General features: G+C 43.6%; 1 protein-coding gene across 5 annotated transcripts in view; it reads left to right on the forward strand.

Annotated features, from left to right (window-relative positions):
• Positions 1-22,835, forward strand: part of ttll5 (tubulin tyrosine ligase-like family, member 5) — a 101,992-nt gene that overhangs the window by 50,723 nt on the left and 28,434 nt on the right. For all 5 annotated transcript variants that reach the window (XR_006084564.1, XM_024400597.2, XM_024400598.2 and 2 more), the window contains 2 exons: positions 8,727-8,878; positions 22,621-22,819. Coding sequence is in view for 4 of the 5 variants with exons in the window: in XM_024400597.2 (XP_024256365.1) it covers positions 8,727-8,878; positions 22,621-22,819 (351 nt within the window). In the remaining variant the exon portion in view is untranslated. The remainder of the gene's footprint in view (positions 1-8,726; positions 8,879-22,620; positions 22,820-22,835) is intronic.

Below are 22,835 nucleotides of genomic sequence, written 5' to 3' on the forward strand. Positions count from 1 at the left end.
TTTTGGTACCCTTCCCAGATCTGTGCCTCGACACAATCCTGTCTTGGAGCTTTACAGACGATTCCTTTGACCTCATGGCTTGATTTTTGCTCTGACATGCACTGTCAACCGTGGGACCTTTTTATATAGACTGGTCTGTGTGCCTTTCCAAATCATGTCCAATCAATTGAATTTACCACAGTTGGACTCCAATTAAGGGTGATCAATGGAAATAGGATGCACCTGAGCTCAAATTAGAGTCTCATAGCAAAGGGTCTGAATTCTTATGTAAATAAAGTATTTCTATTTTTTATTTGTAGTAAATGTGCCAAAATTTCTCTACCTGTTTTCAGTGTGTGTGTGTGTGTGTATTAATTTAGATTGAGGTTGTAACTTAACAAAATGTGGAAAACGTCAAGAGGTCTGAATACTTTCCGAATGCACTGTATAGCCATGTTTTTATTCATTATTCACTATCACCATGTTTTTTAAAATTAATCTTTAATTCTGCAGTGTTGGAAAAGGACCTGTAAATAAGTGTGTTTGATTTGAAGCTCTACGGACAATTCGTTCGACCTCATGGCTTGGTTTTTGCTCTGACATGCGCTGTCAACTGTTGGACCTTTATATAGTCAGGTGTGTGCCTTTCCAAATCCTGTCCAATGAATTGAATTTACCACAGGTGGACTCCAAACAGGATGCACCTGAGCTCTATTTCGAGTCTCATAGCAAAGGGTCTGAATACTTACTGAATATATGTATTTTCGTTTTTTATCATTATGGGATATTGTGTGTAGATTGATGAGGAACATTTTAGAATGAGGCTGTAAAGTAACAAAATGTGAAAAAAGGAAGGGGTCTGAATACTAGTGTATATTGCTAAACATGTGAGAATATAGTATCCATTTTTGTGAACGGGGTGGTGTACCTAATAAACTATCCAGTGAGGGTATAGTCTTAAGAATGTGACAGTAGGGTGACTCCTCTAGCATGTCTCGAACCCAGGCCACCAGCACCAATGACAAATGGCCTAACCACTGTCCCAATAAGGGGTGTCACTGGGGCATATGCTTATTGGGCCAGTATTTAGTATTTATTAGGATTCCCAATTAACTTCTGCCGAGGCAGCAGCTACTCTTCCTGGGGTCCAAGCAGGAAACAACACAACAAATAAAATACATAATATACGTAAATATACATAGCACTACATTTACATTTACACTTCTATGAGCAGGCCTTTCTAATCGACCTGGCCCGGGTATCCTGGAAGGACATTGACCTCATCCCGTCAGTTGAGGATGCCTGGTCATTCTTTAAAAGTAACTTCCTCACCATTTTAGATAAGGATGCTCCGTTCAAAAAATGCAGAACTAAGAACAGATACAGTCCTTGGTTCACCCCAGACCTGACTGCCCTCGACCAGCACAAAAACATCCTGTGGCGGACTGCAATAGCATCGAATAGTCCCCGTGATATGCAACTGTTCAGGGAAGTCCGGAACCAATACACGCAGTCAGTCAGGAAAGCTAAGGTCAGCTTCTTCAGGCAGAAGTTTGCATCCTGTAGCTCCAACTCCAAAAAGTTCTGGGACACTGTGAAGTCCATGGAGAACAAGAGCACCTCCTCCCAGCTGCCCACTGCACTGAGGCTAGGTAACACGGTCACCACCGATAAATCCATGATTATCGAAAACTTCAATAAGCATTTCTCAACGGCTGGCCATGCCTTCCGCCTGGCTACTCCAACCTCGGCCAACAGCTCCGCCCCCGGCAGCTCCTCGCCCAAGCCTCTCCAGGTTCTCCTTTACCCAAATCCAGATAGCAGATGTTCTGAAAGAGCTGCAAAACCTGGACCCGTACAAATCAGCTGGGCTTGACAATCTGGACCCCCTATTTCTGAAACTATCCGCCGCCATTGTCGCAACCCCTATTACCAGCCTGTTCAACCTCTCTTTCATATCGTCTGAGATCCCCAAGGATTGGAAAGCTGCCGCAGTCATCCCCCTCTTCAAAGGGGGAGACACCCTGGACCCAAACTGTTACAGACCTATATCCATCCTGCCCTGCCTATCTAAGGTCTTCGAAAGCCAAGTCAACAAACGGGTCACTGACCATCTCGAATCCCACCGTACCTTCTCCGCTGTGCAATCTGGTTTCCGAGCCGGTCACGGGTGCACCTCAGCCACACTCAAGGTACTAAACGATATCATAACCGCCATCGATAAAAGACAGTACTGTGCAGCCGTCTTCATTGACCTTGCCAAGGCTTTCGACTCTGTCAATCACCATATTCTTATCGGCAGACTCAGTAGCCTCGGTTTTTCGGATGACTGCCTTGCCTGGTTCAACAATTACTTTGCAGACAGAGTTCAGTGTGTCAAATCGGAGGGCATGCTGTCCGGTCCTCTGGCAGTCTCTATGGGGGTGCCACAGGGTTCAATTCTCGGGCCGACTCTTTTCTCTGTATATATCAATGATGTTGCTCTTGCTGCGGGCGATTCCCTGATCCACCTCTACGCAGACGACACCATTCTATATACTTTCGGCCCGTCATTGGACACTGTGCTATCTAACCTCCAAACAAGCTTCAATGCCATACAACACTCCTTCCGTGGCCTCCAACTGCTCTTAAACGCTAGTAAAACCAAATGCATGCTTTTCAACCGATCGCTGCCTGCACCCGCATGCCCGACTAGCATCACCACCCTGGATGGTTCCGACCTTGAATATGTGGACATCTATAAGTACCTAGGTGTCTGGCTAGACTGCAAACTCTCCTTCCAGACTCATATCAAACATCTCCAATCGAAAATCAAATCAAGAGTCGGCTTTCTATTCCGCAACAAAGCCTCCTTCACTCACGCCGCCAAGCTTACCCTAGTAAAACTGACTATCCTACCGATCCTCGACTTCGGCGATGTCATCTACAAAAGGGCTTCCAACTCTCTACTCAGCAAACTGGATGCAGTCTATCACAGTGCCATCCGTTTTGTCACTAAAGCACCTTATACCACCCACCACTGCGACTTGTATGGTCTAGTCGGCTGGCCCTCGTTACATATTCGTCGCCAGACCCACTGGCTCCAGGTCATCTACAAGTCCATGCTAGGTAAAGCTCCGCCTTATCTCAGTTCACTGGTCACGATGGCAACACCCATCCGTAGCACGCGCTCCAGCAGGTGTATCTCACTGATCATCCCTAAAGCCAACACCTCATTTGGCCGCCTTTCGTTCCAGTACTCTGCTGCCTGTGACTGGAACGAATTGCAGAAATCGCTGAAGTTGGAGACTTATCTCCCTCACCAACTTCAAACATCAGCTATCTGAGCAGCTAACCGATCGCTGCAGCTGTACATAGTCTATTGGTAAATAGCCCACCCATTTTCACCTACCTCATCCCCATACTGTTTTTATTTATTTACTTTTCTGCTCTTTTGCACACCAATATCTCTACCTGTACATGACCATCTGATCATTTATCACTCCAGTGTTAATCTGCAAAATTGTAATTATTCGCCTACCTCCTCATGCCTTTTGCACACAATGTATATAGACTCCCCCCTTTGTTTTCTACTGTGTTATTGACTTGTTAATTGTTTATTCCATGTGTAACTCTGTGTTGTCTGCTCACACTGCTATGCTTTATCTTGGCCAGGTCGCAGTTGCAAATGAGAACTTGTTCTCAACTAGCCTACCTGGTTAAATAAAGGTGAAATAAATAAAATAAACATTACTTTACAATTTAGCCATTCAGCAGACGCTCCCATCCAGAGCGACCTACAGAGTGGATTCATCTTAAGATAGCCAAGCTGAGACAACCATATATCACAGTCGTATCCCAAGCACGTATCACATACAAAATGAATAAAAATGTCTGTCTCTCCACAGTCCCAGAGTAAGGTGTTTTTTTTATCAGATTTTTGACTCTGTTTTTATTGCTAGCTTGAGTTACATGAGGTGGCAAATAGTTCCATTTATATAGCTCTATTTAATACTGTGTGCTTCCCAGCCTCTGTTCTGGACCTGGGGACTGTGAAGAGACATCTGTTTGCATGTCTTGTGTGAAACAGACCGTTGGGTACCTTCTACACATCACACAAAAAAACAATAGTGATGCAGTCAATCAATCCTCAATTTTGAGGCAGGAGAGATTGACATGCATTTCATTGACATTCACCTTCCATGTAACTGCATTCGCCCTCCATGTAAGTGCAATATGTGCTGCTCTGTTTTGGACCAACTGCAATTTGCATGTGTTTTTTTTGGTTGTTGTTGCGGCACCTGACCACACAACTGGACAGTAGTCCAGGTTCAACAAAACTAGGGCCTGTAGGACATGTCTGGTTAACTGAGATATCAAGAAAGCAGAGCAACGCCTTATCATGGACCCATTCTAAAACTTACTGGAACTCTATGTTAAGGGTGTCAGTTATTTATTTTACTGTTGCAGCCAACGTTTATACTGTTGAGTTGTCAGCGTACATGCACATACAGGATTTATTCAAGGTCAGTTTAAGGTCATTATTAAACACAGAAAATAATGGTCCAAGCTGGCTGCCCTGCGGTACACCACACTAAACCGAATTTGCATTAGAGAGGCTTCCATTATATAAAACCTGTATTCTATTGGCATAGCCGCAGGAAGTAGGGGTGCTGAGTTGCTGCTGAATCCCTTTACAATTTTTTATTGTTTTCTCACAAATGTAATGGGTCTTTACTTGTCCTGTATTAGCGGACCAATATGGTCTTCTGTAGCACAGACAAAAACAATATTTTTTTTAAAGATCGCTGTACCGTGAACCAAGAGGTTGTGAGTTCAAATTACAAGTGAAGACATGTTGAATAACAATTACTGTATACATGAACATGCACAATGTAATCATGTGTGTCAAATATGTAAGTTGAAAAGTGCAATAACCTGCCCAGGGACTGCGGTTGAAAATTAGCCGGCTGGCTAAAACCGGCACTTTTACTGAAACGTTAATTAACCTCTTGATGCTACCCATCCCGGATCCGGGATCGTGACTACGGCTCAAGCTCATTAGCATAACACAAAATGTGAAAAAATATTCTTAGACATATTTAACCTCCACACCTACACAAGTCCAATAGCTCAAATGAAAGATAAACACCTTGTTCATCTACCCAGCAAGTCAGATTTCTAAAATGTTTTACGGCGAAAACATAGCACACATTTATATTAGACCACCACCGAAACAAAAGGCAAACGGCGGCCATTTTGTCCCAGAAAATATAAAATTTAAAAGTAGGATTAAAAAATAAATAATTCACTAACCTTTTGAAAATCTTCATCAGATGACAGTAATATTGCATGTTACACAGTACATTTTTTTTTTTCAATAATATGCCATTAATATCCATAAATCTCTGTTTACAATGACGACATTTCAAAAAATGCTACTCAAAATGTCCGGAGAAATTATGATAGCTCGGACAGATAACGTCAGATAACAAGCAATAAACATGACTAAATATACATGTTCTACATATAGTTACAAAGATACACTTCTTCTTAATACAACCGCTGTGTTACATTTATTTTTAACGTTACAGAATTCGTTCACTAGTCTATGCTATGAGTCGGCGCTCAGATATTAGCAGTGTCTCCTCTACGTTTGGAGTCCACAGAAACCCAAAATAACCACATAAATATTCCCTTACCTTTGATGTTCTTCGATCAGAAGACGTAGAAGGAGTCATACTTACCCAATACATCGTTTGGTTTCAAGTTGTGCGTCTTTGTATTAGCATATGCTAACAGCTTCAGCTGAAATGCACCCAAAATAACTTCTGCTCCTTCTGGTCCCGCACTCTTGCGCAATCAAACTTCAAAATTACATATTATATGTCGACTAAACTGGTCAAACTAAGTGCAGAATCGAGCAAAATGATGTTTTTATCATGTAAAACAATGATAATCGCAAACAAACGAACCGGCTTCAACTGGTGTCTATTGGAAAAGAACGTTCCCCAAATCGGCCGCGCGCAATAGAGTGCATGTATGTGAGAGTGAACCGGGCATTTTCGCCCGCCAAAGGATGAGGGAGCGCGAAATTCAAACAATGAACGTGCCAATTGAAAGCAGACATCGCGCTGAACAAATACATACTGTTCCCAGATCGGTAGCTGCCTGGGAAGGGTGGGGGCGATGACGTCAAAGTTGACCCAACTTTTCTCTTGACAAGAGAGAGTTTGGGAGAAAGGCTGCCCTGAGAGTTCTGCTTTACATACAGACATAATTTAAACGGTTTTAGAAACTTTAGAGTGTTTTCTATTCAATAATTATTATTATATGCATATATTAGCAATTTTGGAAAAAAATATTTTCAGTTTACTATGGGCACGCACTTCCTCCAACGGGGGCAGTATTGAGCCATAAGCTCAAGAGGTTAATGTGCACGGTTCCTGTAAAAATAAAATGAACTCAAACTCAAAACACTAAAAGCACTGTTCCCTAACCTTGCCAACAAAGAGCTATGAATGAGGGGCCTCCCGGGTGGTGCAGTGGTCTAGGGCACTGCATCGCAGCGCTAGCTGTGCCACCAGAGATTCTGCGTTCGCACCCAGCCTCTTTCGACCTTCGCCTAGTCCGTACAGGAGTTGTAGCGATGAGACAAGATAGTAATTACTAACAACTGGATACCATGAAAAGGGCATAAAATGATTTTTTTTTTAAATGGCACCATTTTGGGGGGCACAACTGTTCCCATGAAACATGTCTAAAATATTCATAGATTTTATTCTGAGAACATGACAAACACATGTTTTGTGTATGTTTTATTTGACATTTTAAACTGTTTGGATCCTGGATGCTGATTGGATGAGCAGCGTTCCAAGCCTTGCTTTATTGGCCTGCTATCGCGTCGGTCCGAACCACGCCATTTACCTGTGACTGCATTCATGATGCAACACTGCCTCTTGTGCCATATTTCTTAGTTAAGGGAATGGTCTCTTGGAAACATTCCTTGCACATCATGGAAACATTCATGGGAACATTCACAGGAACACTATGAGCACAAGAATTAATGACCTAATATGCAGTGGTGTAAAAATACTTTAAAGTACGACTTAATTCGTTTTTTGTGGTATCTGTACTTAACTTTACTATTTATATTTATGGAAACTTTTACTTCACTACATTCCTAAAGAAAATAATGTACCTTTTACTCCATATATTTTCCCTGACACCCAAAAGTACTACATTTTGACAGGAAAATCCTCAAATTCACACACTTATCAAGTGAACATCCTTGGTCATCTCTACTGTCTCTGATCTGGCGGACTCACTAAACACAAATGCTTTGTTTTTAAATTATGTCGGAGTGTTGGAGTGTGGCCTTGGTTATCCATACATTTGAAAAAGGAATTTTAAATAAGGAATTTTTAATTATTTTTACTTATACTTTAGATACTTAAGTACATTTTAGCAATTCAATTTACTTTTGATACTTAAGAATATTTAAAACCAAATACTTGTATACTTTTACTCATGTAAAAGGGGTAGCAGGGTAGCCTAGTGATTAGAGTGTTGGACTAGTAACTGAAAGGTTGTAAGTTCAAATCCCCGAGCTGACAAGGTACAAATCTGTCGTTCTGCCCCTGAACAGGCTGTTAACCCACTGTTCCTAGGCAGTCATTGAAAATAAGAATTTGTTCTTAACTGACTTGTCTGGTAAAATAAAAAAGTAGTATTTTACTGGGTGACTTTCACTGTTACTTGAGTCATTTTCTATTAAGGTGTCTTTTTACTTTTACTCAAGTATGACAATTGAGTACTTTTTGCATCACTGCTAATGTCTTAAGGGACTGTTCTCTAAAATTGTGGGAACATTTGTTAGCTGGGCTGTCATTTCTAAAAAGAACTGTAAACAAAATCACTTTTTCCCGCTTTGCAGAATCACATAATCATGCATGAGAATATATATTTTTTAATATCAACTGTCACTCTTAACTGAACTCATCAGGAAACATATTCTACATTTTTCATTTGTGATTCTCTCCTGTCTTTCGCCCCAGTCCACTGCTTTTAATGAGCCCCTCTGTTTGGTTCTGCACTGTATGTTGGAGGGCAGGAGACAGAGAAGGGCCACAGAAAATCTGAATAAGTATTAATTTCCACCAAACTCCCAGGGCAGTATAGACCGTACAGTATGTAGGGAGAATGCAGCAGCCCCATGCAGTCAGATGATGCTGTAGCATGTACTGTAGTAATGGGGTTGGATACTGTAGCACCTCACTGCTAATTGTGCTGTTATGGTGGTAAACTGATTTGGCTGGTGAGTAATGACCAGAGTCCCTCTCAGGGGGTTGGGGAGTTACGGGGAGGGGGGACCACCTGGCTGCGGAGTGGAGACTGGAGACTGGCTCCGAGATGCACTGTGTACATTTCACACAGCTGGGGAGGGAGAAATGAGACTGCTGCTGCAGCACACAGGGTGGCCGCCAGTGCGTATGAGTCCAATAAGAAGAAATCGAAAGCCCTGGTGTCTGCAGTACCATAGTGGGAAGACAAGTAACTCAAGCAGATTATACTTGTTTAATATCACTATTTGCTTGCTTACTCAATAAGACCATGTATTGACATTTCAGGTTTAACCATTTTTCTCTGCAGAGATGATTGCAGACATTTTTCACCACAAATTCTCACGATTTAGCAGTTAGCGTGCCAATGATGAACACAGTTGCGTTTCTGATGCGTTGTCGCTGTGTGTTCTCTTGTCCCTGCAGTTGACCAACCTGAACCTGACTAACAGGGTGCTGAGCAGAGGGGCCATCACCCTGACCCCAGCAGTGCGGCATGGTCATGGGACTGGAGCTGTGACCCAGCGGCCTGTCAGGGCTGTCCACTCTGACACAGGGCCCATCCACAGCACTACTGGGTGAGTCAAACACATACACCCCAACAGACACCTTCCTAAAGAGTTGCGCAATGCTCACATGCAACAACGTAATGCATTTATACTGACCCACGTGCAGGAAATTCCCTTGACCATCACTTATGTCCATTGGTTCATTGCGCTACTCTGTTCATGTACTGATAACGACTGTTTATGAGATGGAGTCAAGGGTCTGTTTGGAATGAGATGATTAGTTATATACAGTACCACTGATACTACATTGGTTGTACAATGAGAAATTATGTGGGATTAAATGCAGTCTTGAATCAAGAAAGGCGGGGTGACTGTCTGTAATACCCCTTGATTGTCACCAGTATACCATCCATTTGTCCATTTGTCATGCACTACACCTCAGTTCCCTTATAAGACCTCTTGTGTTGCTTTGGGCAAAACATTACCATTGTGCTTCACCAGTGGTATTTTCACTCCCCAAAGGCTGTGGAGAGGGAATGGTGCGTTGCAATCTCAGCGAGGTTCACTGCCAAAGTAAACAGCCATTCCTCTCCTCAGAGAGACTGGAGTCTGAGATGCTAGGCAGTTGTATACAGCCATTCAGAGCAGCAGGTTGAGTGTGGCGCTAGGGCAGTGGAGGCCTCATTAAGAATAATCAGAACTGTTTTTACAGACCTCCTCCTGTGGTCTAGTCTGTACTGCATCCACTATACTCCATAGTCACTATTTTTATGTCGCTCTGACGGTCATCGGTAACTTGTATTACCAACTTTTGGAGCATTGGAAATGGTGTGCTCTTTTTTTCTACCAGTTTAAGCCCTTATAGTGATGGATGTTGCAACCCCTCTGGGAGTTGGAACATCTCTGATCAGTGGCTTGAACAGTCATTTTGATTAAATGCATCACTGCCATGAATATAATGCACAGGTCTGGCACTTTCTTTTCTTAACCCCACGTGCCACCTGTTTTTACAGAGGCGGCTTGGATCCCATTCGTCATTTTGGAGAGGACTCTCCAAGTGTGTATCTTGAGTGTGCATTTCAAAGGTCTATCCTTAATGCGGATGCCTTTCTCTTGGTCTCCCTTCTAAAGCTTGCCGGTGAGAGGTTCACACGAGCTGTGCTCAACCTCATGAGAGGCTTTTAGTGGGACTATGCTAAGAGCCTTCACATCGGGGTAAATTAACGGGGCAAATGAACATTTTGAGGATTTTCTGTATAAGCGACATTGGACAATTTTTATAGGTGCTTTAGTTTGTGGTAGCCTATTTGGTCACAGTCAATAAATACTCAAGCCAGGTTTAATGATCTCTGAAGAATCTTTAAATTGAAGACTAAGTTTTTGGAAAAGTATTTTCAACTTCTGGGCTTAATGGGGTAGTTTAATGTAGGCCTTTGACTAACAAAATGCTTATTTTGAAGCATTTTAATTGTGCTTTGTGAGGCTAGCTGTGGAGTTAGCTGATAGCTGCCTGGAGTGTGTGAAGCATGCTGGCAGCCTAATACATTGCATTGGATAAGTGGGGGCAGAGTCAACAGTAAGTCTGCCACATAGCCAGTCTGCTCCAACCCTCTTCTCTGCAACCATGCTTTCTCCCTCACATGGGCCAATGCAGACTGCAGAGAGGGAGAGGGGAAGAGAGAAGTGAGCACATGGACACTGTGAATATGTGTGCCAGACTGCGTCACGTGAGTTAAGGGGGGGTTCAACCTCTGCTGGATGCTGCTTCTGGAAGAGGTGGCCGAGCAAGGTTTAAGCATACATGGTTGCTCTCTCTATTTTTACAGTGATATGTGAGTGACAATGTCTCAGACAGTTTGGCCCTGATCTCCCGTTCTCTGTTTTTCCAGTCCAGCCCTTCCTTATGTATGGAACTGTGTGGGAATTCCTGGAATGTCTGGCCTTTTCCCTTTTTAAAATGTTTTTATTTCCACAAATGGAGGAAGATGCATTCTATTAAATGTATCATCTCAAAGAGTAGTTGTATGGAGGGAGACAGACGTTAACTTTTACATTTCACATTTTAAATGTAGCCTAATTGTTATGACCTTGATGGATTATCCTCCTTTCTATTGTAAATCCAAAACAGAAGATGGCGCCGTACTGTATGGCAGCCATTTTGCAAGCTCCAACCCAACTTTTCTATTTTGTAATCTTTTAGCGTTTTATTTTTAATTTCCACAAAATCTATCCGCTATAATTTCTTATAACAGACAAACTTTTGAACATCAGATCTGCAGTTACTTGCCTCAATTCTGGCTTCAACTTCGACTCATCTGCCCTAGGCTCTTTCTGTAACTGATCCAATTTTCAGGGTAACCAAGAGGAAATGCCGGCGTTGGAGACAAGAATGGGGGAGTCCAGGCGAGATTAAGGCGAGGCGAAAACCAGCCACCTCTTCCCTTCATTCTATTGGCCATTGCCATCCTATAATTAAATGGTTGACCTCTGTTCGTGGATTTGCTACCAATGGGACTCTCGTAAACTGCAATATTCACTGCTTTTCTGAAACATGGCTTTAGACAAAATACTACCCATGGCTATCCAATTCGATTCTCCATTCACAGAGCAGACGGAACAGTAGAGTCAGGGAAATTGAAGGCGGAGGGTTTTGCCTCTTCATCAAAAACAAATGGTGTGTTGACTCGAGCACAGTGGAAGTCTCGACCCATTGTTCACCCGTCTTGGAATACCTGATGGTCAAATGCTGACCCTTCTACATCCTGGGGGAGTTTTCAGCTGTTATTACAACTGTTGTATACATTACACTCAGGATAAGAAAAATAACAAGTTCGCACTGTACGAGGCTATAAACAAGCAGGAAAACTTGCACCCGGAGGCTGCTTTTCTTGTTGCCGGCGATTTTTAATTCCACATCATTGAGACACATTTTTTTACATTTTACCTTTTTTCACTAGGCAAGTCAGTTAACAACAAATTCTTAATTACAATGACGGCCTAGGAACAGTGGGTTAACTGACTTGTTCAGGGGCAGAACGACAGAGTTTTACTTTGTCAGCTCGGGGATTCGATCTAGCAACCTTTCAGTTACTGGCCCAATGTTCCAACCACTAGACTACCTGCCACAACATGATATCAAACTTACATCAACACGTCTCCTTCGCCATAAAGTCCCAGACCACTGTTACTCTACCCACAAGCAAGCATACAAGGCCCTCCCTCATCCCCATTCGGCAAATCAGATCATGACTCTGTTCTCCTTCCGTTTTACAAGTGGAAGCTCAAACAGGAAGTACCGGTGACTCTTCCCGGTTGAGAAATGGTCATCAGAATCAGAGATTATACTACAGGACTGCTTTGCTAGTGCTAATTGAAATATGTTCAGACACTCCACCAAATACATCGAGTTAACCACCTCTGTCACTGGCTTCATTAGGAAATACATCTGCGACGTTGTCCCCACAGTTTTCTTTATTTTATTTCACCTTTATTTAGCCAGGTAGGCACATTGAGAACAAGTTCTCATTTACAACTGCGACCTGGCCAAGAATAAAGCAAAGCAGTTCAACACATATAACAACAAAGTTACACATGGAATAAACAAAACATACAGTCAATGATACAGTTGAAGAAAATCTATATACAGTGTGTGCAAATGAAGTAAGAAAAGGGATGTAAGGCAATAAATAGGTCATGGTGGCGAAGTAATTACAATATACCAATTAGACACGAGTGATTGATGTGCAGAAGATGAATGTGCAAGTAGAGATACAGGGGTGCAAAGGAGCAAGATAAATAAATACAGTATGGTGATGAGGTAGTTGGATGGGCTTTTTACAGATGGGCTATGTACAGGTGTAGTGATCTGTGAGCTGCTCAGACAGCTGGTACTTAAAGCTAGTGAGGGGGTAAGAGTCTCCAGCTTCAGTGATCTTTGCAATTCATTCCAGTCATTGGCAGCAGAGAACTGGAAGGAAAGGCGGCCAAAGGAGGAATTGGCTTTGGGGGTGACTAGAGAGATATACCTGCTGGAGCGCCTGCTACGGTTGGGTGCTGCTATGGTGACCAGTGAGTTGAGAAGGCGCGGCATTACCTATCAGAGACTTGTAGATGACCTGAAGCCAGTGGGTTTGGTGACGAGTATGAAGCGCGGTCCAGCCGACTAGAGTGTACAGGTCACAGTGGTTGGTAGTATATGGGGCTTTGGTGACAAAACGGATGGCACTGTGATAGACTGCATCCAATTTGTTGAGTAGAGTGTTGGGGGCTATTTTTTAAATGGCATCGTCGAGGATCGGTATGGTCAATTTTACGAGGGTATGTTTGGCAGCATGAGTGAAGGATGCTTAACCACAGTGAAGGTTAACACAGAGGTTTGCGCTAAACTAAAGGACAGGGCTGCTGCACACACAGCTATCAAATACAATCCTGAGGTTACCGCTGAGGACAAGAACAAGAAGTCCCACTACGACCTCCGCACAGTCATCAAACGAGCAAAAGGACAATATAGGTATAAGGAGGAATCATATTACCAGCTCCGCCGCCCCCGCCGCATGTGGCAGGATCTACAGTCCATCACAGATTATAAAGGAAGACCAAGTCATGATATGCCTAACGTTTCCTCTCTACCAGACGAACTCGATGCATTTAATACATGCTTCAACAACACTGTGTCGTGCGTGAGGGCCCTCACTGACCCAGTGAACTGGGTGATCTCGCTCTCTGAGGCCGAAGTGACTAAGGTCTTTAATCAGATCAACACTCGCTAGGCCGCTGGGCCGGACGGTATTCCAGGGCGCGTTCTCAGAGCATGCGCAGAACAGCATATTCACGATCATTTTCAACTTCTCCTTGTCCCAGTTTGTAATCCCTACATGTTGGGTTGACCACCATCATTCCTGTTCCCAAGAACTCGAAGGCTTCATTCCACAATGACTACCATCCTGTAGCACTCACATCTGTAATCATAAAGTGCTTTGAAAGGTTTCCTATGGCACACATCAACTCCATCCTAGACCCACTCCAATTTGCATACCGCCCCACAGATCCATAGATGACGCAATCTCAATTGCATTCCACACTGCCCTCATCCACCTAGATAAGAGGAATGCCTATGTGAGAATGCTGTTCATTGATTACAGCTCAGCTTTCACGCCCCACATCGACTGGGCTGCAGTGGAGCGGGTCGAGAGCTTCAAGGTCCTCAGTGTCCAAATTACTAAAGACTTACAATGGTCCACAAACACGTGGACAGTTGTTAACAAGTTCCAAAGTTGCGCCTATTCCCCCTCGGGAGGTTAAATGTTTGGCATAGGCCCTCAAATCCTCAAAGTTCTACAGCTGCACCTTTGTGAGCATCTTGACTGGCTGCAACACTGCTTGGTATGGCAACCGCACCGCCCTTGATCGCATGGCGCTACAGAGGGTGATGCGGACAGCCCAGTCCATCACTGGGGCCGAACTTCCTGCCTTCCAGGACCTCTATATCAGGTGGTGCAAAAGGATGGCCCGGAAAATTGTTAGACTCCAGCCACCCAAGCCATAGACTCTTCTCTCTGCTTCCCCACAGCAAGCGGTACTTGTGCATCAAGTCTGACACCAACAGGCTCCTGAACAGCTTATATTCCCAAGACTGCTAATAGCTAACCAAATAGCTACACAGACTGAGTTGACCCTTGTATTTTATTTATGCACACTCACTTGTGCATGTGACATTTAAACTTTAAGTACTTTTATCTTATCTACAGTACTTTCTCCTTTTTGATCCCAGTTCATGTGAGGACTATTATTCTACTTTTTAACTGGAAATCCTCTGAGGTAAACTCATAAAATACTGTTCTTGAGTGCACTAAAGTATGTTGCCACTTAGGAGCTCTGCTGTTAATACTTCATAACAGAGATTTTGATGAGATCCTTCACCTCGTCACAGGACAGCTCAGGTAAAAAGGATCCCTTTGTCAGAAGGTTCTCCTGTTAAGAACGTGCCATCCATCACTTTCTCTCTGTTACTTTCCGCACCAACACAAACCCCAATTTTTTTCCACCCCATTACCCGCAACCGTAAATTTGGCGTAGGGATCTTAGAAAGCGGTGTAACATCGTTGATGAGATATTAGGATAAATTATCTTGATTTTGACTTTGAGTGCTGTTTCTTTCATGTAGGATTTCCTGAGTCCCCTACAACTGGGGCCGGTGGTGTGTGCCAAACATACTGAAACCGTTAAGCACACTGGCTCTTTAAGCAGCAACCACAGGGGTGAAGCATGATGGGTTTCAAAGAGTAGCTTGGCGCTTTGATGTGCCGACATGCTGCCAGGATCTGCCAGGTATGCTGCCTCAGCACTCTGAAACACAGAGAGAGAGAGAAGCTGCTTCCCCACTCCTCTCACTCCAGTCTGCTGTCAACCTGGAGCAGGGGGATGCTGGCTACACTCACTTTCATAAACACCATTATACTATTACTATATAGACACCTCACAACTCTGTTGTCAGGAGTAACGCTTGACTTCCCGATACTTCTCATAGGCATTAATTTGACTTTCTAAAAGTCTCTAACATTTTTTTAATTTATCTAACTAGGCAAGTCAGTTTGAAGAACAAATTCTTATTTACAATGACGGCCAAACCCAGGCAACACTGGGCCAATTGTGCGCCACCCTATGGCCGAATGTGATGCAGCCTGGATTTGAACCAGGTACTGCAGTGAAGCCTCTTGCACTGAGATGCAGTGTCTTAGACCACTGCAACATTTGGGAGCCCAAAACATCAGGGTGCATAACCAATGGGTGCATGGTGTTTTATCATTAGCTGTCTTTTGCTAGTTTAGGACAAGCCTATAAAAGAAGGCCAGATTGCTTAGTCTCTGTATTTTACTAATTTTACCCGATCCTGGATCGAACAATTGGCTCAGGTAAGAATTCATTTCCAGTAAGTTTTTGGGTAACAATAGCTGTTGTTTGAAATTGTGATTGAGCACCACAATTGTGTATTTAGGGTTGTAATACGTCATGGTTGGCACATTCTACTCCCCTCAGTGAGGAGAACACTAATGTCTCTCTCTACCTTGGCACCCAAACTCTCTCTCCACTGTTACCTCCATCTCTGTCTTCATATCCAAATCAAATCAAATCAAATTTATTTATATAGCCCTTCGTACATCAGTTGATATCTCAAAGTGCTGTACAGAAACCCAGCCTAAAACCCCAAACAGCAAGCAATGCAGGTGTAGAAGCACGGTGGCTAGGAAAAACTCCCTAGAAAGGCCAAAACCTATGAAGAAACCTAGAGAGGAACCAGGCTATGTGAGGTGGCCAGTCCTCTTCTGGCTGTGCCGGGTGGAGATTTTAACAGAACATGGCCAAGATGTTCAAATGTTCATAAATGACCAGCATGGTCAAATAATAATAATCACAGGCAGAACAGTTGAAACTGGAGCAGCAGCACGGCCAGGTGGACTGGGGACAGTAAGGAGTCATCATGTCAGGTAGTCCTGAGGCATGGTCCTAGGGCTCAGGTCCTCCGAGAGAGAGAAAGAAAGAAAGAGAGAATTAGAGAGAGCATACTTAAATTCACACAGGACACCGGATAGGACAGGAGAAGTACTCCAGATATAACAAACTGACCGTTGCCCCCTGACACATAAACTACTGCAGCATAAATACTGGAGGCTGAGACAGGAGGGGTCAGGAGACACTGTGGCCCCATCCGATGACACCCCCGGACAGGGCCAAACAGGAAGGATAGAACCCCACCCACTTTGCCAAAGCACAGCCCCGACACCACTAGAGGGATATCTTCAATCACCAATTTACCATCCTGATACAAGGCCGAGTATAGCCCACAAAGATCTCCGCCACGGCACAACCCAAGGGGGGGCGCCAACCCAGACAGTAAGATCACATCAGTGACTCAACCCACTCAAGTGACGCACCCCTCCTAGGGATGGTATGAAAGATCCCTAGTAAGCCAGTGACTCAGGCCCTGTAATAGGGTTAGAGGCAGAGAATCCGAGTGGAAAGAGGGCAACCGGTCAGGCAGAGACAGCAAGGCCGGTTCGTTGCTCCAGAGCCTTTCCGTTCACCTTCACACTCCTGGGCCAGACTACACTCAATCATATGACCCACTGAAGAGATGAGTCTTCAGTAAAGACTTAAAGGATGAGACCGAGTTTGCGTCTCTCACATGGGTAGGCAGACCATTCCATAAAAATGGAGCTCTATAGGAGAAAGCCCAGCCTCCAGCTGTTTGCTTAGAAATTCTAGGGACAATTAGGAGGTCTCCGCCTTGTGACCGTAGCGTACATGTAGGTATGTATGGCAGGACCAAATCAGAGAGATAGGTAGGAGCAAGACCATGTAATGCTTTGTAGGTTAGCAGTAAAACCTTGAAATCAACCCTTGCCTTGACAGGAAGCCAGTGTAGGGAGGCTAGCACTGGAGTAATATGATCAAATTTTTTGGTTCTAGTCAGGATTCTAGCAGCCGTATTTAGGACTAACTGAAGTTAATTTAGTGCTTTATCCGGGTAGCCGGAAAGTAGAGCATTGCAGTAGTCTAACCTAGAAGTGACAAATGCATGGATTAATTTTTCTGCATAATTTCTGGACAGAAAGTTTCTGATTTTTGCAATGTTACGTAGATGGAAAAAAGCTGTCCTTGAAACAGTCTTGATATGTTCTTCAAAAGAGAGATCCGGGTCCAGAGTAATGCCGAGGTCCTTCAAAGTTTTATTTGAGACGACTGTACAACCATTAAGATTGATTGTCAGATTCAACAGAAGATCTTTTTGTTTCTTGGGACCTAGAACAAGCATCTCTATTTTGTCCGAGTTTAAAAGTAGAAAGTTTGCAGCCATCCACTTCCTTATGTCTGAAACACATGCTTCTAGCGAGGGCAATTTTGGGACTTCACCATGTTTCATTGAAATGTACAGCTGTGTGTCATCCACATAGCAGTGAAAGTTAACATTATGTTTTCGAATGACATCCCCAAGAGGTAAAATATATAGTGAAAACAATAGTGGTCCTGAAATGGAACCTTGAGGAACACCGAAATGTACAGTTGATTCGTTAGAGGACAAACCATTCACAGAGACAAACTGATATCTTTCCGACAGATAAGATCTAAACCAGGCCAGAACTTGTCCGTGTAGACCAATTTGGGTTTCCAATCTCTCCAAAAGAATGTGGTGATCGATGGTATCAAAAGCAGCACTAAGGTCTAGGAGCACGAGGACAGATGCAGAGCCACGGTCTGATGCCATTAAAAGGTAATTTACCACCTTCACAAGTGCCGTCTCAGTGCTATGATGGGGTCTAAAACCAGACTGAAGCATTTCGTATACGTTGTTTGTCTTCAGGAAGGCAGTGAGTTGCTGCGCACCATCCTTTTCTAAAACTTTCGAGAGGAATGGAAGATTCGATATAGGCCGATAGTTTTTTATATTTTCTGGGTCAAGGTTTGGCTTTTTCAAGAGCGGCTTTATTACTGCCACTTTTAGTGAGTTTGGTACACGTCCGGTGGATAGAAAGCCGTTTATTATGTTCAACATAGGAGGGCCAAGCACAGGAAGCAGCTCTTTCAGTAGTTTAGTTGGAATAGGGTCCAGTATGCAGCTTGAAGGTATAGATGCCATGATTATTTTCATCATTGTGTCAAGGGATATAGTACTAAAACATTTGAGTGTCTCTCTTGATCCTAGGTCCTGGCAGAGTTGTGCAGACTCAGGACAACTGAGCTTTGAAGGAATACGCAGATTTAAAGAGGAGTTCGTAATTTGCTTTCTAATAATCACAATCTTTTCCTCAAAGAAGTTCATGAATTTATTACTGCTGAAGTGAAAGCCATCCTCTCTTGGGGAATGCTGCTTTTTAGTTAGCTTTGCGACAGTATCAAAAAGGAATTTCGGATTGTTCTTATTTTCCTCAATTAAGTTGGAAAAATAGGATGATCGAGCAGCAGTAAGGGCTCTTCGATACTGCACGCTACTGTCTTTCCTAGCTAGTCGGAAGACTTCCAGTTTGGTGTGGTGCCATTTCCGTTCCAATTTTCTGGAAACTTGCTTCCAAATAACCACAGGGCCACCATTTCTCATTCTGCAGTACTCAAGAACCGCTCAGACCCTGGTCACCGCAACACACATACTGGTATTTTTGGTTTTGTTCAATATTTTGTCAGACTGTTGTTTTACTTGGTCAGATATTGTCGCAGTATTTAATTCCAGTACATTTTGTGACTGTCCATTTGCAGAGCCTATTTGGCTCCCCAGAAAACTCAGGGAAACTTAAAAATGAATGGGGCAAAAATGGTTTGATATCTTCCTCCTTTCAATAAAAAGCTTATTTTTTTCCCACCTCAATTGGACCCAGATGTAGTGCTGGTAGTAATGTATCCCCTTAGGTAGGTGAGAGAGAAATTCCAACCTGGGATAAGGGGACCATGTTAATGAGTTGACATCGACACCCTAGTAACATCCCTCCCCCCTCAACAGGCAGTATGGACTAAAACCCTCTCCCCCCCATTTCAGTCACACACATGAGAGATGGACTTATGCACTGCACTCACACTGGCACTTTGAACCCATCCACCAGCTCTCTGCTTCTCAACATTGTAGGCTCCAGTACTCTGTGTTTCATAGTTATCATATCAATGCCCCTCTAGATGGAGGACAAGGGGGAGAAAATACAGTACCAAAGTTTGGACACACCTACCCAGGTTTTTTCTTTATTTTTTACTATGTTCTACATTGTAGAATAATAGTGAAGACATCAAAACTATGAAATAAGTATGGAATCATGTTTAACGCTTTTTTGGTTACTACAAGTATTTGACCTATTTGGAAAAAGACCAAGTCCATATTATGGCAAGAACAGCTTAAATAAGCAAAGAGAAATGACCGTCCGTCATTACTTTAAGACATGAAGGTCAGTCAATCCGGAAAATTTCAAGAACTTTGAAAGTTTCTTCAAGTGCAGTTGCAAAAACCATCAAGCTCTTTGATGAAACTGGCTCTAATGAGGACCGCCACAGGAATGGTAGACCCAGAGTTACTTCTGCTGCAGAGGATAAGTTCATTAGAGTGCACCTCATAACTGCACCTCATAAATTGCAGCCCAAATAAATGCTTCACAGAGTTCAAGTAACAGACACATCACAACAGCAACTGGTCAGAGGAGACTGTGTGAATCAGGCCTTCGTGGTCAAATTGCTGCAAAGAAACCACTACTAAAGGAACACGAGCAATGGAAATGTTGTCTGAGTCCAAAATTGAGATTTTTCGTTCCAACCTCCGTGTTTTTGTGAGACATCGAGTAGGTGAGCGGATCGCATGTGTGGTTCCCACCGTGAAGCATGGAGGAGGTGTGATGGTGTGGGGGTGCTTTGCTGGTGACACTGTAGGTGATTTATTTAGAATTCAAGGCACACTTAACCAGCATGGCTACCACAGCATTCTGCAGCGATACGCTATCCTATCTGGTTTGCGCTTAGTGGGACCATCATTTGTTTTTTCAACAGGACAATGAGCCAACACCCTCCAGGCTATGTAAGGGCTATTTGACCAAGGAGGATAGTGATGGAGTGCTGCATCAGATGACCTGGCCTCCACAAATACCCAACCTCAACACAGTTGATCGTTTGGGGTGAGTTAGACTGCGGAGTGAAGGAAAAGCAGACAACAAGTGCTAAGCATATGTGGGAACTCCTTCAAGACTGTTAGAAAAGCATTCCAGGTGAAGTTGGTTGAGAGAATGCCAAAAGTGTGCAAAGCTGTCAGCAAGGGTGGCTAAAAATCTTAAATATATTTTGATTGGTTTAACACTTTTTGGGGGGTTACTACATGATTCCATATGTGTTATTTCATAGTTTTGATGTCTTCACTATTATTCTACCATGTAGAAAATAGTAAAAATAAAGAAAAACCCTTGAATGAGTAGGTGTGTCCAACATTTTGACTGGTGCTGGAAATACCCCTGAACCCCTGAGCCTGATGTCCACATTGACCAGCTAGGCCAGGACTTGGAGGTATGGTGGGCTGAAGCAGCATGATGTCATTTCATAACGGCCCTTTTCCCACATTCGGCACTGAGTTAGATTGATGCTGCACATGTGCTCAGCTCACACTGCTGTGTTATTGTAAGTCATATCAGCATATTACAGTACAGTGAGTTCAGCAGGGTTCACACTGACACCCACATGCTGCAGGCAGGCAGAGCAGGCTCCAGGCTGCTACAACTGCACACATGTACTGTACCAGTGATGGGAAACTCAGATGTGCCAGTTTTTTTTCCCCCTTTCCTATTTGTTATTTATTGTGCTGGAATTGAATGGCCAGGAACTGAGGCCCCTGATGTGGGACTCAGAGGATTTGTGATTTGGCCTCCCATGTAGCTCATGTGGAGAGAATAGTTTTTGGGGAAAATGCTTAAATACAAAAAAATGGAGGCGAAACCATCCATCAGGGTTTTGTTTTGTCTTGTGGTCATTTGGACTCTGTTGTCTTAAAGGGTTCACAGACAGACCTTTGTTAGCAGAAGAGGGTGAAAAAAGTTTCAATAGCTCTGGGTCACACCAGTTGTTTTTGCAATATACATGCCATTACGTGAAATGAGCGGGCGGATAGCGCGTTCACATGACTTTCAGATCCCTTGTGTCTTTGTTTGGCTACGCCGGACGGGAATATTTCTCATGTAGCCTGTGTGAGCGACACTGGATTATTTTCCCGCAGCGTGCATTGTTATTCAAGATTAATTGAATTCTAATTTTAGACCTTATCGCAGTTCTGTTCTAAAAATGTCCTGGTGAATTGTGTTATTTCAAGTCTGATAATATTTTATTTAACTTTTACTGTATACAAATGTTATTACAATGTTATCTATGTTTCTTATATAAAAAAACATAAGCCTGTCATGAACTAGCACTTGACTATTCCCCCCCCCCCCTATTAGCTCTGACTTTGCTGATAGCTAATTTATTGAGGGAAAATGTACTTACTATGACTATGTGGTTGTCCCACCTAGCTATTTTAAGATGAATGCACTAATTGTAAGTCACACTGGATAACAGTGTCTGCTAAATGACTTAAATGTATGGGAGGAATTTCCAAGAGCTCTTCATCCTCAGGGGTTCTATTTCTTTATCTCTCTTTCATTCTTTCCATTTTTTCTCTCAGCCCCCTGCTCTTTAGAACATTGCTTTTTGGCTGAAGGGGTGCCTTCCTTTTCAGACTCTGCAGTGAACTTGTGCTGGAGGGGCGAGCCCCATTGCTTTAGATAGGGCTGAAAGGGTTAGTCCTAGTGAAAGATAATCCAGTTACAAATGTGTGGAGCCGTTCAAAGGTTGGCTTTCCAGGTTGTGGCTTTGTGATGTGGATGGAACGTGATGCACTGAGAGCCCTGAGGCGGGAGAGGTTTCAATGTTTTCTAAGTGCCCCATGTTTGCCACGGGTCGGCTCTCTGCTTTGCCTCTTTGATTGGTCAGTTTTGACAGGAGGGCATCTGGGTGCAGCGGCTGGGGTGCCGCACGCTGTCTTGTCCCCTTTACTTGTTGTTCAGTCTTACTACTCAACATGTGGAGGGAAATAGGCCATGAGCTAACACTACATTTCAGTCTTCGTTGCATAGTCAAGTGACTGATGATGAGATGGTAGGCCTAAATACTTACATGGCTCCCCACTGCTGTTATATCTGTTCCACTGCTGTCTGAGCCTAACCTTTTGTATCAGTAAAAGCTAGATGCTCAGTTCTTAATTTATCAAGCATACAGTACACATTAACTTTGGAACTATTTTGATCTAATTTCTTTTGCTCTCATAGCCCCAGGGCGCCGAGAGATGAGGAGGGTCTTTGGGATGGGGAGACCCAGAGTGCCTACAACCTGGTGAGAGGCGTCAGCCCCCAGCAGCGCTACCAGCCCATCCCAGGCAGCTACCAGCTCCAGTTCGCCATCCAGCAGCTGCAGCAGCAGAAGTTCCAGTCCCGCCAACTGCTTGACCAGAGTCGCACCCGCCACCAGGTCAGTGAGCTGCAGT

Source organism: Oncorhynchus tshawytscha, linkage group LG11, assembly GCF_018296145.1.
Source record: "Oncorhynchus tshawytscha isolate Ot180627B linkage group LG11, Otsh_v2.0, whole genome shotgun sequence".
NCBI classification, from domain to species: domain Eukaryota; kingdom Metazoa; phylum Chordata; class Actinopteri; order Salmoniformes; family Salmonidae; genus Oncorhynchus; species Oncorhynchus tshawytscha.